Source organism: Xiphophorus maculatus, chromosome 11 (assembly GCF_002775205.1).
Source record: "Xiphophorus maculatus strain JP 163 A chromosome 11, X_maculatus-5.0-male, whole genome shotgun sequence".
In the NCBI taxonomy this organism is placed as follows: domain Eukaryota; kingdom Metazoa; phylum Chordata; class Actinopteri; order Cyprinodontiformes; family Poeciliidae; genus Xiphophorus; species Xiphophorus maculatus.
In genome coordinates this window covers 23645275-23660439 of record NC_036453.1, presented here as the reverse complement: position 1 = coordinate 23660439, position 15165 = coordinate 23645275, and the positions used below count along the sequence as shown (strand labels likewise).

Sequence of the window (15165 nt, the reverse complement as noted above, 5' to 3'; positions counted from 1 at the left end):
TAATAATAAAAATCATCTCACACACACACACACACATGCACAGACACACACACACATATATATATATATATATATATATATATATATAGTCTCATGAATATTCAGTAAAAATTCTCCTTCCATCTGTGCATGTGTGGGTTTTCCCCAGGTACTCCTTCCTCCCACAGTCCAAAACACAGGCATATTAGGCTAATTAGCAACTCCAAAATAGAAAAGACAGTAAAGGATGTGAGTGTGCATAGTTGTTTGTCTTGCATGTCTCAGTGCTGGCTGATACTGGTGGGATGGCAGAGCCTTCTCTGAACAAGAGGCAGTAGGCCCAGAAATTGCGTGAGTGGTTATTTATTAAAATGGTAAATTACCAAGTAATCTATGGCCAAAAGAGGAATTTTCATACGCGGTCGTATATGTACCAGTGGAAGCTTGAAAGCATATTATGTTCCACAATACTAAACGAGAGTTAGATTGGTTTATCCTTGGCTTGTGCACTGCAATGTGGAGGAAAAACACCGCCTCAAACATGAAATTAGGAAAGGATCTTATTTAACTCATTGTTTGGGATGCTCCAATAAAAATCTACAAATGTAAAATCATAAATGCTCTAATGTTAGCATTTTGTGTTAAAATGTTTAGAGTGGCAGATGACCCAGATTTGAGGACTTCTGGGTGATTTTACTTTCTCTGTAGTATTAGTACTGGTGTTTGTGAAAATGATCAACTCTATGCAAAACACAAACCACTTTGTACATTTAGCATTTAGTTACGGTAGTATGTGATGCCCTTCTATGTTTTAAACAAAAATAGGAAGACTTTTAATTCCACTTTTAGGACTGAACACCACTTCTAGCTCTCACATATATATACAGTACATATATACAGTATATATATATATATATATATATATATATATATATATATATATATATATATATATATATACTGTATATACAGTATATACATGCATACATACATACATACTGTATGTATGTGCTTCTCATGAGCTTCATGGTGGAACAATAAACAATAGATAACAATGTCAAACCTATGTAAAAGAAAAAAAAACATTTTATATGATGATTTCATATGATGAGGGAAAAAGCTATTGAACCAATTTTTCAATGCACTATGAGAAAAAAAATCACTGCCTCTTAAATCTAATAACTGGTTGTGCCACCCTTTTTAGCAATAAAATCCTGGTTTATGACAAATGATAGGTCTCTCTGCGTTTTACTGCAGTACAAAAGTTTTAGGAATGGTTTCATAACATGCTTACAGATGACGATTTCCACATGTTTTTGAATTTCTGAAGACCACAGGATGATGTTTTGCTATGATTTCTAGTTCACTTCATGTTGTCAAACAGGCTCTGTTGAGTTGATGTCTTGATTCTGAATGTCTGACATTAATCCTGCCTGGGGGTGTCTAGTGATAGCTGCTTATTAAATTGTATATTTTTTAAATTTGTCTGAAACCATAAATAAATCTGTCGGTGGGTTAAACACTTTTTCACATCACTTTGGGTCATCTGGGCTAGTGCTACATTAAAGCCTGAAAGCAAGTGATTTATTAAGCACCAAAGAACTTATAACAGGTCTAAATATGCAGGGACTGAAAGCAAAATAGCTGCTGTAGACTCTTTATTTAATTGTCGTTCTGCCCTCAAGTGGCCAAACGAAGCATTGCAGCTTCAACAGGACTTTGGCCATAAAAATGATGGCAAAGCATTTGTTTAAGAATGTCTTTTAATGTTTTCCAGTTCAGATACACAACAGACAGTGTGTAATAGCCTCTATTTGAAATAGAAATATTAACTTTAATTCTCTCAACTCCTCGTTGTCAAATATGCTCCCTCTGTGTATTTTGCGCCTCAAGCAGGTTACTGAGTCAGACTAAATGAAACAGACAAACAGGTGCAAGCCTTCACTGTACCATCTGGCATCAAACGTCTCAAGAATAGGATATTTGAGTCTGTGTAATGCCAATTGTCAGCCAACGTCAGAACTGTAGTGTAAACATGTAGACTTGGTGAGTGTGCTTCCGTTTTCTGTTGGCTGATTTCAACCCTTGTTTCCAAAAGAAGGGGACGGGATAAAAACAAAGCATTTCGCTATGATTACTGCAGAAGCGAGGGTAACTGAAACTCACATCAAACAGCTGGGTCAACAATCCCGTTGACAGGATGTGCAGACAGAAACTGCAAAAGTTAGCAAAAACAACCACTATGAATATAGTTCGAAATAAGACCAAAAGAGCACAAAGGATTTCACAACCTTCCAGTTACGTGGGTATATACCGTATGCTCAAGACGACGTGAGACAATAACAACCAAGTACACCAGCGTCACAAATTGAATTTCTTGATTTACGGCTTGCTTTGAGCCAATTTGTAACAAAATCTGTTTTTTTTTTCTTTCTTCTGTCTCATTACTCAAATCCTTCCTGTTTCCCCTTCCTTCATCTGTTCTCTGCAGCTGTTCTTTGGCTTCTTCACCAATGAGAGAACTCATTTCATTCAAAAGCTGCCTTGTATGATTGATGGGACGGTGCCAAGTGTGCACGGTGTAATGCTTTAGACTACCGTAGATAATCACGAGACCTGGGCCGCTCGGAGCCAGAAAGCATTCCTTTTTCTGTTTGTTTACCTCAACCATGCTTTTGCTTTTTTTGTTTTTTTTTAAATCATTCATGTATGCTGATAGATATTCTCATGTGCCCACCTTATAAGATTTGATCATGAACTCAGTTACAGCGCCTTGCAAAAATACTCACCTTTTGCTACATTACAGTCACAAACTTCGATGCATCTGATTGGGATTTATTGCGATGGAACACCATCAAGCTAGAGGATTAATGGTATTAACCAACAAGAATCCGAAAAATAGACCAAATGGTGGTATCCAGCCTTTACTCTGATGCTCTAAATAACTTACTCTAAATAAAATCCAGACCAACCAGCAGTGCCCAGAAGGCACATAGTTAGTTGGTCGAACCTGCTTGAGGCTGCAGAAGACATGAAACTGGGGTGAAGGTTCAATAAAAACCAAGAACTATGTCGGCATTACTTAGTTTTAAAGAATGAATTAAAAAATAATAAAAAACCCAGATCGGAATGTTATTGTAAATCTGTGTAAAACTGGTAGAGAATATCTAAAAAAAACCTGGTTCTACAATAACCTGAATCAATGGAGGCTGAATACAAACGCATGCCAAAATTCACAATTGTGAAAAAAAAATTGTAAATCATTTATAATTTTTCTTTCCACTTCACAATTTTAGTTTGTGTTGGTGTATTGAGCGAGATCCCTGCATGGAAACTTGTGGCTGCAATGTGACAAGTAAGTTCAGGGGGGGGGGGATAGGAGGGGTAGCCCTACAAATAGTTTCGCAAGACATTGTAAACAGCAGCTGATCAAACCGGCTATGTGTGCGTGAGCGTTGAAATCATGTTAAGACATCTAAACTTGCACCTGTTGTCTCAAAGAAAAAAATTCCGGGCCAATCACTCCAAACCAAACGACAAAACATAATATTTACAAATTCCAGTTTGTTCTCGTACACTTAAAAATAAAAAATAAAGTTCAGTTTGTCTGGTTCTCTTTGTTGGTTTTTCGTCCTCCCAGCTCGCTCCAGCCCAGCGTGAGGGATGGCAGTCTGGATCCGGGAGCGTCGGCATCCTAAGCACGCGGGGGGCGCAGGACGTTACAGATGCTAATCCCAGTCGCCTCGCTTTTTTCTGGTACAAGGTGTGAGTAACGTCTTGTTTAATCAGGATTTTCCCCACCACCTAACCCCCTGCCCCCACCGCATCCTCTGCGCATTTGACGGATCACACAGACTGTTTCGTCGTCGTCGCCAGTGAGTCACTGCTTCTCACCGCTTCAGTGTTGTTCTAATGTCACAGTTTTTCCTTTTTGTCTTTTCTCCTTTTTTTTCTCCATCCCCCCCAAATATTGTCCGGGGTACGACCCATCCTTGTGATCAGTTGTGCGAAACAAGTGACACAATCATACAAGGCTCTCATCGTTTTGTTTTTGTTTGTTTTGTTTCTTGTTTTACCATAAATATATATTTTCTTTTCACCCGCCGTGCCGAAGCGAAAACCATGAGACGACGGCAAAAAAAAAACAAAAAGAACAATTGAGTCGTCCTTAGATGCTTGAAGCATTAACTTAATATCAGTCACATACATGACCCTTGCTTGGATTATTCATGTGAAGAAGTCATGTCTCTGTTTTTCTTTTTGTAACGTAAAAAGTGCTTTCCTCGTAAGAGGCTGAGAGACAGTGACTGTGCAAACTTGACAGCTTTAAAAGAAAAATTAAAAAAATGGGGGGAATAAAAATAAAACAAGGCTTTCATCAGTCTCTGGTAGTCTTGTGGCACAGCCGCGGTGTTAGTAAATGGAAAAAAGAAATAGAATAAAATAAAGAGGGAATATTTACTCTCTTTGTTATAATCATAGCTTTACACAATATTCATCTCTTTAATACTTTAATACTTTCCAAAGTACCACAAAGTGCAGCTGATATTAAAATAGAAAATGAAATATTTCCAAAAGCAAAACAATTCAATGGAAAATAACCAAACAAGGCAATCGAAATTATTGAAATGAAAACTCTGCCCCACACACAAAAAAAAAAAATCATGCAACTATCCCACACAGCAAAGTAGTTAATAAAACTTCATATATTTTCTTCTTCTAAATGAGGATATATTGAATCTGATTTCCCTTTATAGAAGAGACCAGCACACAGTGCAACATTGAGTGTAAATTAAAACACAAAGTGTGTGGGTGTGTGTGTGTGTGTGTGTGTGGTTTGAAATGAAAGATAAAGGGGTTGGCACTTTCTTTTGATGGGGACTCCTTGTTTTTTGTTTTTTTTTCTTCATGAGATACAGTCAGGACGGACCTCGGCAAGCGGTCCACCGGACGCCGGCCAAAAAGGAACTTCATCACAGTACTTGGCACCAAGAATGCTGGTAAAAACGAGATATCAGAATATCTTTTTTTTTTTTTTTCATTCATATCCTTACAATTTATTAATAATACATCATTTACATTTCTGTTTTTCATTTTTTTTTGTATAAAAGACTCTAAAAGGAAAAGAGAGTCTAGAAGTGACTGAGAGAAGGAGGACGCGAAAAAGAAAAAAAAAAGAGCTACAAGAGTGGATGCATGGGCAGGAGGACGGAACGGCGGCAAAAGCGTGGGGAGGACTCACTTGATCTGAGGTGGAGGAAAGAGACAGAGATGATGAGTGAGGAACAAGGAAAGTGATGGACGTGAGTGGAGCCTGGGAGGTGTGGATGCGGTGAGTTCTTATGGGCAGCCTGGATTCCAGGCCGCGTCCTGCTGAATGGGGTTCAGCTACTTTCTGCGAGGCCTGACAGGTCAAGTCCCAATCTGGAAATCTGTAGACATGTGCACCCCTGTCCCCCCCAAAATGGAAAGGTTTCACTGTTTTTAAACTGAATTTTAAAATGCATTGTGGGTCTTTGCCTGCCGCCGCGGTAGACCTGGCATGAACATGTATCTTCTCCTTTTCTCTCTGTAAGTCTTTTACTTTTGTTAACTATCAATAAAACCCCCAAATCTTAAAAAAAATAAAACTAACAAGAAAAAGCGTATATACTTTTGGCAGAAGTATTTCCACATTGTGGGATTTTTGTTTTACGGACCAACACAAAGTAGCCTCTGTTATAGAGTGGAAGGCAAATTGTACATGGTGTTCCATTATTTTTTTTAAAAAAAGAAGAAAAGTCTGAAAGTGCTGCATGTGGAGGATATCTAATAATGCACAATACAACCACCACTGGTGGTACCTTTCTCACAACTTGTGCTGTTTAACCTGCTGAAGTCAAAACGTTTTACAGCTTTTCCAGTTATTTGGTAATCGAATAATAACCCAGGAATTAAGCACAAAAACTGCTATTAATAATAGCAGTAATAATACAAGCTAAAGTCATATTTCACTGCAGCAACTTGTTCCCTAAAGGAGATTGTAGGGAACATGCTGTGTGTCTGTGACTGAGTGCAGAGATTCAATATAGAAGTACAAATTATTATTATTTCAAAACATTTTTTTGACAGGAATAATCTTTTTATGCACCGCAGGCATTTCGGATTTTGAGATCAAGACTGGTGAGAAAGACTGGACTTTCCTCTACTCCACTTGTAATTCACTGACTCCTTTTTGTTAATATTTCAACGTACAAATTTATAAATCATGCAATGTCAATGACCTAACACAACAAACACATGAAAAATACAATTGTACTACTGTTTTAAAGTTCTGTAAAAAAAATCTGATAAGATTATAATACTAAATGATGATGCTAATGTGGTACTTGTTCCAAAATTAAGGTATGTGGCACAAGTTGTCAATCCATGGCAAGACTTAAAAAGAATAATTTTCAGCACACTTCTTAGATTTTTATAACCGTGCATTATTTTTCTTCCACCCACAATTAGGTATTACTTTATGTTGGTCTATCAAATGAAATCTTAATAGAAACCGTTAAAGTTTGTGGTCGTGACAAAACGTGAAAACGATCAAGGGGTAAAGACACTTTTCCAAACCACGGTGAATATTGTAAATGAATCCAAAGTAGATTTAGTCATATGTGGCTGTCCAACGTCAGTTCTATTCCAAGCCTCGGCAGTATATTTCACACTATACAGTAATCTCTAAAATCACAATGCAGAGACAGCTGCTGGAGCACTGTGCTCTGTATGGGGTGCCAAATCCCCCTTCCAGATTGGGCCTTTTTAAAGCTGCAATTTGTAAGCTTCAAGAAACCAGCGCTTTATGACAGACAGCTTGCTGGGACATATGCTGCCTCGCACAAAGCTGTTTGCTACTGTATGATCTTCTCCCTAAATGAATGACAATGTGTGTTTGTACTCTTTGTTAAACATTGCTCCACACTGACACGAAAGGAAACGCGTGTACCGAACTCCACGTTAAACGTCTGACTGATTACGACCCCTCTTCGAGGGAGCTACGGGTCTAAAGCGGCGTGACCGAGCAACCTTTCCTAAGCACCGAATTTTCACTGAGCTATTACACGAATAAGCGTGATGACAAGGGTGCTTTCTCCATCCGGTCCCCGTTAAGATGTGATAATAGCTTAGAGGTATTTCACCGCTTCAAATCTTACAAACTGCAGCTTTATCTGAGGGCTTGATGAGGGCGAAGATGTGAAGACGGCAAAGAAGGTTGGGGGTAAAACAGGTGAAGTTGGAATGGAGCAGTTTGTGTGGTGCATCTTGGTGAGCCCAAAGGAGTAGCGGAGCTTGTGCCTGGTCCTATACGCGGGTAGTAGAGTGTTGGTGAGGCAGGGCATTGTTGCTGTGGCTGGGAACAGGTGTTGACGAAGGGGCCGGGACAGGAGGGTAAGTGTTAAATGGGTGGAGCGGTTGGATGCTGCTGATGGTACTGGGGATCATGGTGATGGTGTTGGCGGTCATCAGTGGCACGTCCTCCGGTGCCCGCCTCAGCGCCAGCGTGTAGTCAGGGGGACACACGGGAGGACGAAGAGGTTCCAGGTCACCGTGGAGGGCACGGGAAGGGAGGGGTGTCCCGTGCTCCAGCTCCACCCTCTGCTGCTTCATCTGCAGTGACATCAGCTCCTCCTCCTGACTGAGCGCTAGGTCGTTGTGCGGTGGGGCGCCCACAACTCCCATGCCGACCCCCATGCCCATTGTTGTGCCACGTTGCGGGGAGAGCCGGCGGTGACGCCTCTGCATGAGTTCGTGGCGCTTATCCCGTTTGTAGTAAAGTGCGGCAAAAGCCAGCACGTTCAGGAAGAGAAGCGACGCGCCCACGGCCACTGTCACGCTCAGCTCAGTGGAGTAGTCCCTCGTTTCACTTGGGAAGGGAGTGGGGCGGGGTCTCTCTGAGCTGTCGGGGTCAGGTTCCGACGGGTAGGTGGACACCGGTGGTTTTTGGGGCGAAGAGTTGACGGGAGGAGGCACCTTGCGTCGGCCGGTGCCTCCAGTCGGCAGTCGAGTTGTGACTGCGTTTAAGAGTTCTTCGTGCAGGCTGTGGAGATGCGGCACAAGCTCAAGCCAAAAAGCAACCTTGTTGGCACGGTAGTTATCTCTGACACGTGGCTTCAGGCCAATATGCAAGTACTGCTTATCTTTGGAGCTGAATTTGGTCCAAATCACCTCCTCGAAACGGTTAGGCTTAGTGTGAATGAATGTTGTGTCCTGAGGAACAGGCAGATTAGGATCCCTGGAACAGAAAAAGGAGAGATTCAAGGGTTGTTTTTTTCTGTTAGATGACAGTTGCTATCATTCACTGTTTCTAAACAGATAAACATCCGGTGTTAAAACACAGCGCTCTATCAAAGAAGTTGAAATTCATGCCAGATTTTTTTTGGAGAACATTTTGTTTTGCTGTTATGGAATTTGTTGCTTCCTGAGACATGGACGGACTGCAGAAACCACACACTTTTGTAGCAGTTAACAAGCTTCTGGTGTTATTCTTGCTGGATATTTGACAACTCTCCTTGACAGAATTGGTAGAGTTCATACAAATTGCATGGTCTTCACCTACTTGCCTGGCTTTTCACCTTTGTCAATACATTTTTAACAGCATTGACATTTGGGTTTTTCCATAAGCTCAATGTTAGCCTGATTAAAACAGAAATGTATAAGGGTACATTCCCACCAGCCCTGTTTAGTCCAGTTTAAGCACATTCTAGTTTGTTTGCCTAGGAATTCAGGAGGTGTGAATGACCCATCGAACTCTGATGCAAACTCTGTTCCAACTAAAAACATGGGTCTCAGTTAGGCTGAAGTGAACTCTGGTGCAATTCAAATGCATAAGTGAATGCTAATTGACCCGAGATGGGTCGTCAGGTTGAATGTAGTGAAGGGTTTTCTGGTTAAATGCAACCAAGATAAACGTGCGAGTCTCACACTAGTCTCACACATAGTTCATAGACTATGAACAATAAAATGGTTCATAGTCTTTGATGAACGAACAAAAGAGAAATCAAACTGCTAAAATCTCAAGCCACACCATTTTCGTTTACATTTCATGAAGAGGCAAAATGTGCTTCAGAGGTTTACAAGTTGCTGTGGTACATTTAAGCAAATGTTAAAACTTGCAGAGTGGTATGCATAGCTTTGACCCAGTGTGACTTCCAGAACAGTCAGAATGAACTAAAACGTTGGCAACCAATTTTTGATTTAGAAAATCATTTTAGAAAAGGATGCAAGTGGTGTAGCTATTCTGCTGTGGAAAAGGAATGGTTAAAACGAGCCTCTTAAAAGTTCACAAAAGTGATTTTGGATGAAAACGTCTCGCCAGATCTGCACATCCAGCAAGTTGTATGCTAATTAAGTCCTCTTTTAGATTAAATATATAAAAAAATCTGTTTTAATATTTTTTATTTGGGTTTAAGACCTGATTGAGAACTAATTAGATATCAATATGTTGTAAATCTTTGAGTAACACAGTAAGCAGTGGCAGATCTGATCATTCATGCCTCGTTCTGACAAGAATCTTAACAGAAGCTCCTGATTAAGTGTCTGTACATTCATGATGTCATCTGCTGTAGTCCTGCCACACGATTAACTGATTAAAGTGTTACACAAATGAAATGCTCTGCATTTGAACAAGACTTGACTTCAAAGGGAAGTGCCGCAAAGTGTTATCTGCATAATTATGAAGTATTCCAGGAAACAGCTGTTCCACGCTTTTTAGGGTATCAAGTACATTGATGCTTGTTCATGTTCGCTTGTGTTGCTAAAGTGATTAGAAAGAAACGAACACCATGGGAAAAGTCGATTATAAAAAAGTGAGTGGGAAACATTAATAAAATCCATGCAAGCCAGAGTTAATGCAAAGTGTTTAATCATAAAGAGGTTCTCTTCCTCATGAGATCAGACAGAATATCAGTTTTGCAGCTAAGCTCGTCTTCCACCAACATCACACTGGTGTAACACGCAGCACCATTCATTAATATTAGCACCTAAACATATCCATATTTAAAGTGAGAGCAGCAAATAAGTTTCAAACAAGTGGAACTGCAAACAAAAAGCCTAATGGAGGTTGATGTGTAATCTATCACTAAGCATGTTAAGGGCCTTCATGAAGACGATGATAAAACCATCTCCAAAACTTGCTCTTGCAAAGAGTTTAATATTGCGGGTAAAAAGAAAATCCCCAAAATCAGTGACATGTGACCAAATCGTCACAGAAATGATTCCTAAACATCTAATCAGTAATTTCATTGCCCTGACTCTATACACACCTTTACCTGGTGAGTCAATAAGCTATAAACGTGGCACTATGTACTTCAATCTTTCTACATTTTGGTCTTTTACCTACCCTGTCTTTGCGAAGTTGGTCCAGTAGGTCATGACCACAGCGCTGAGCATTACATCGTTCTTGGAGAAGTTACAGGGGAAAAGATCAGTGGCTCCCACCATGGGAATCCCGAACACATAGGGGATCTCGTCTCCATGAGCGGCGTCCGCCCAGTCCGGCCGTGCCTCCGTCTGACAGTGGTGGTGAAACGTGTAGAAGTAGACGGGCGACTGGAACTCTGCGTGAAGCTTGGCTGTGGCGACGGCCGGGGCCACCCACTGGTGGTCTGTGAACAAAGCCAGGAGGGTCTTCCTGCGCATGTCGCTGTTGTCCCTGTCGGCCCAGTCTGTGTACATGAACTTTATGGTTTCCCTTAGAATATCTTTACCTTGGAAAGAAAACAAAATTCAATGTAAGCAATCATTTAATACCAGAGGGTGTGGTAATTTAATACAGCTGTAACAACATGTTCCTCATTGTAAAATGGAGGCAAATAAATAATACTAAGGAAAGGTATCAAATATGCAGTAAATGTATTGATCTTAATTAGCTTGTTAAAGGGTAAGGATTGTGAACAAAACACTGAAAGATTATGGTGAAGTTTCTCGAAAGTTGAAATAATAGGCAAGAGAAAGCCTTTTCTTTTTAAAAAGTTGGTGGCAGTACAGCGCTGGATTGAAACAAACCACAAAACTTATGAAAAAATGTATTTTGCTGTGACAGGAAAAGAGTCGAGACATTTGGGAACCATCCAGCCTATTAAAAATTAAACACGGTGGTGGATAGTTGATGATTTGAGCTTACTTTGCAAAAGATAACTCCTCTGTATTTCCTAACATTAAATGTCAGGCCGTCCGTTCAGTAACAAAATTGGGCGATTCAGTTCAGAAATGCCATTATTGACCCAGGTCTTTAGCAGCATCAGTCTTTTAACATTGTCCAATGGGGTTAATAAGTCCAGCTTCAAGTGTGTGTAACAACCGTCTAACGGTGCTGCTGTTGCTGATCTGATCAGTTTTCTGAAGTTTCCAAACATCAGTTGTTGTTTAAAGCTGCTCTAACAAATTCAACCCAAAAATATTTTTTATTGGCACTGCGCCAGTTAAACGACTCATGTAACTGAGAGTCAGATCCATCCATCCATCCATCCATCCATCCATCCATCCATCCATCCATCCATCCATCCATCCATCCATCCATCCATCCATCCATCCATCGTTTTATTTCATTTTGTCTCGCAAGAGCTGGCATTTTACATACATAACCTTCACTTCAAGTTGACGTGTTAATATTGTGGTATGCACAAATAAAAAAAAAAGGTGCATTGTGACAAAACTAAACAAGGAAACTGCCTTCTTAGGAAGAAAAATTGTAGAGATGAATTAAAACACTTGGATACTTAGTCAGCAGAATAAGCACCAGCCCTAGAACCACTGGGGTGGAGAAGGTTAACAAAAAGACAATTATCTCAAGGACTAAAGCAAATCTCCTGCAGAATATCTGAAAAAGAACAGCAACACCAGAGATCAGGATACTATGATGGCGATCTATATGGAGGTCAGCATAAACAACTGAACTCAGGAACTGTTATTGGAGTCAACATTTCTCTGATTACTAGAGACTGATAAGATGCTGCCGAAGGAAATTCATTCAAATTATTTCTGCTACAATATGACAAGTTTTTCATAGACCTTCTCTGCATTTTGATTCCAATAGTTGCTATAACTGGAAACTACAAAAAAACCGCAAAAGAGGAAAAGATACAGATATCAGCGAGGAACTAGTTAGTCATGATAAGGTAAGAGAGATTGTGATCTGACCATCAGGGTATCCATACAGGTTGTCCACGAAGTTTGAAATCGTGTAGTCGAACGAAGCTGCAGAGATCCCATCTTCTCCTTCACTGTCATCCACAAACTTCAAGCCTTCTCCCTGGTTGACGCCCAGCAGTATGTCATAGTTGAGGAACTCGCCCTGAAGAACACACGTCAGGAGAGGACAGTAATCTAAACACACCGCTTGTTAAAGGAACAACAAGAATCTGCCACAGTTCTGCAGGATCTTTTCAGATATTCGCAAGTCATCGTCAACCTGCTGCATGAGGATCTCCGGGTCGTCCGGCACCACGTCCCCGTCCACCACGGGCCCGAAAGCGATGTGGTAGCGGGCGGGCTGAATGTCTTGGTCCACCAGCTCCCGGAAACTCTTCCGCCGCAGACAGTCCACTAGCTCTGCCATGTCCCCCAGGGTGCAGCCCACCTTCTTGGCCAGAATCTTGGTGTAGGTCAGAGGTCGGTAGTTGACTGACCAGCTGGAAATGGCTGAGCCGCTCTGAGCGATGGCCCTCTGGAACAGGCCTGCACAAAGCAAAACCACAAATTAATACACATGCAACATGTATGCTCTTCTGAGTAGCATTTTTTCCCCCTTCCTTTTGTTCGGCAACTAAGGAGGCCTTTAAGGCCTTTGAGTGTGAGTGCTTTAAATAATGCACATCCTGGAGAAGGAATCGAAGACTATAATGTACAAAGCGGGCTGAGACGCATAACGTGCTGCTTTTAACAGCTGGAGAAGATCATTATGAACATTAGTGAGGAAAAAAAAAAGGAGTGTTTTCCATTACATACAGCGAGAGTCGGCAGCGGCAAAAACAGTGACAAACTCCGAACCCAGCTGTGGGCTGGTTGGATGAAGCGAGAAAGACTGAAAGGAAGCGAGAACTCCTCGCACTGTTGCACCGATGCACTGTTATGTAAAAAGACTTGCTGTCCCTCTGTTTTATCTGCAGATTCTGTCATTAATAATTAAGCCCCCCACACCCCACCCTCATATTCTGCATGTGCCCCACCCCCGCTCCTCTCCCTGTGAAATCAATTAAGAAAGCCTCTCAGCTGCAGCTCCAACCCCGCTCCTTTATCTCGTCTCTCCTCTGCAAACACGTAACATGCTGTACTTCTTAAAAAAAATAAAAATAAAGAAGAGAAAAACTCTTTGCCGCACTCTGCGCTGTTACGGCTGACATTCAAACGAGCAAATTCATGCGGTACTCCTTTCATTTGTTGGTGCAAAGCAAGAACCGTAAAAACTAGCGCTGACGTTTTCCGAAGCTGCGCAGGTTTAAGTTAAATTATCACTGGCATTTTGACATGAAAAAACAAACTTGAGCTCGCAAAAGTGTGTCTATGCGAACGCTCACAGACGTTTTTCAAGCAGCAGCTTTCATCTTTACCGAATTTGATCAGGATTTTATGTGACAGGCGAAGAAAGTAATCCATACTTGTAAAGTAAAAGCAAATATAACTGTCAGTTTGACAAAACTAAAAATCTTTTTTAAAAGAAATGCTACATTCATTGATATTCAGCCCTCTTTTACTCTGATTCCACTCAATAAAATTAGGGAAAAAAACTCACTGCTTTTGATCAATGTTTTTAAGAGGCACGGTGATGTAAAGTTACAGACCACAGATCTAAAGTTATAAATTTTATGTGACAGCAAAGATGTGGAAGGCTTTTATGGGGGGGGTAAAAAACAAACCCTGTCTTGAACACGCCATTCTTACTGTAAGACCAGATGGTGGCAGCATCATGCTGTAGGAAAGCCTTTTTTTAAAGGAGGCTGGTCAAAGTTGATGGGAAGATAAATGGAGTTAAATACAAGGCAAACCAAAAAACTAGTCAGAAGCAGCTAAAGACTTGAGATTGCAGTCAATGTTCGCAATCCTAAAGAACCAGAGCTACAATCGAATGGTATAGATCAAAGCATGGGTGAAAACATTTTTTAACTACATGTGTGATAGCCAATGCAACATAAAAAAAAGGTTTTATTTTAAGGTTTATTATTGTGAGCATTTCTTCCCTCTTGACCGCACAGAGGACTCGCTTCTTTTTGCAGATAAATTTTATTAATCTGTCCTGGGTCACTGAGTCAGTGTGAAGGTTAACAGTAAAGTAATAATCTGAAAGTTTAGAGCATCATTCTCTCTCTCTCTCTGACTCTCCTCTCAGCTCCAGCAAACACTGTCACATGAGAGGATTAGTGGACAAACATCTGGTGGGTGTTTTAGAGACGAGAAGCTGTCAGTTTCATTCCATAATTTTCATTTATCCACTTCAAGAGTATAAATTTACTCAACAAAATCCAGTTTTATAGTTTATTTTATTGTCAGTTTACAGACAAGTAATAGCATGGCGAAGAAAATGATGAGTTTAATTTGCGATTGCCGGCTCACGTGGCGGACTTTTCTGAATAACACAACTCAAAGTGGACCGAGCGCTAGCAAGAACGTTTGTCTTGTGTCATCCCTAACACAAGACGATGACACATCTTGTGTTATCATCTTGATAACACAAGATTTCTTCATATTTTGCTTCAAATTCCTTGTAATTTTTTTTTACTTATTTTTTTTCCGTAAAGTTTGTCTTTTTGAATGGACTTATTCCTCAACTGGGAACCACATAGTGCAAAAATGACGGGTTGCTATTTTCACTTTTCAACTTTTGGTTGGGAAAAAAAAATAGCTTTAGACAGTCTGAGCTACAACTTTCTATAACAATAAAATATATTGTGGAGGAGAAGTAGTTACCAATAACCAAGCTGAACGTCCTTCATCCTAAGTGATACAAGGATGCTGTGTTGAATATGGGTTGAAACCCAGTGGATACTCTGACTTTTCATCTGACAATAAAAGTTTAGATGTTACATGTTTTATGGGTTACCAAGAAGATTGAACGTAATTTGTTGGACAGACATTGCTGACCAAGTAATTTCCTGCAGCTGTTACAGACACGTCTCCCCTCCTTGGGTATCTGATTACCTAATAACTCAAAGGAAGATTGTGCTT

The 15165-nt window shown here is 40.5% G+C and overlaps 1 protein-coding gene across 3 annotated transcripts in view; it reads right to left on the bottom strand.

Annotated features, from left to right (window-relative positions):
- Nucleotides 1–1724: 1724 nt before the first annotated feature.
- The window catches only part of LOC102237693 (neuroligin-2-like), an 82425-nt gene continuing 68984 nt past the window's right edge, over nt 1725–15165 (bottom strand). For 2 of the 3 annotated variants that reach the window (XM_005803598.2, XM_023342493.1), the window contains 4 exons: nt 12416–12681; nt 12145–12298; nt 10346–10712; nt 1725–8239 (listed from right to left, as the gene is read on the bottom strand). In XM_005803598.2, coding sequence (XP_005803655.1) covers nt 7309–8239; nt 10346–10712; nt 12145–12298; nt 12416–12681 — 1718 coding nt within the window. In that variant the 3' untranslated portion in view covers nt 1725–7308. The remainder of the gene's footprint in view (nt 8240–10345; nt 10713–12144; nt 12299–12415; nt 12682–15165) is intronic. The other variant, XM_023342492.1, reaches the window with a different exon arrangement.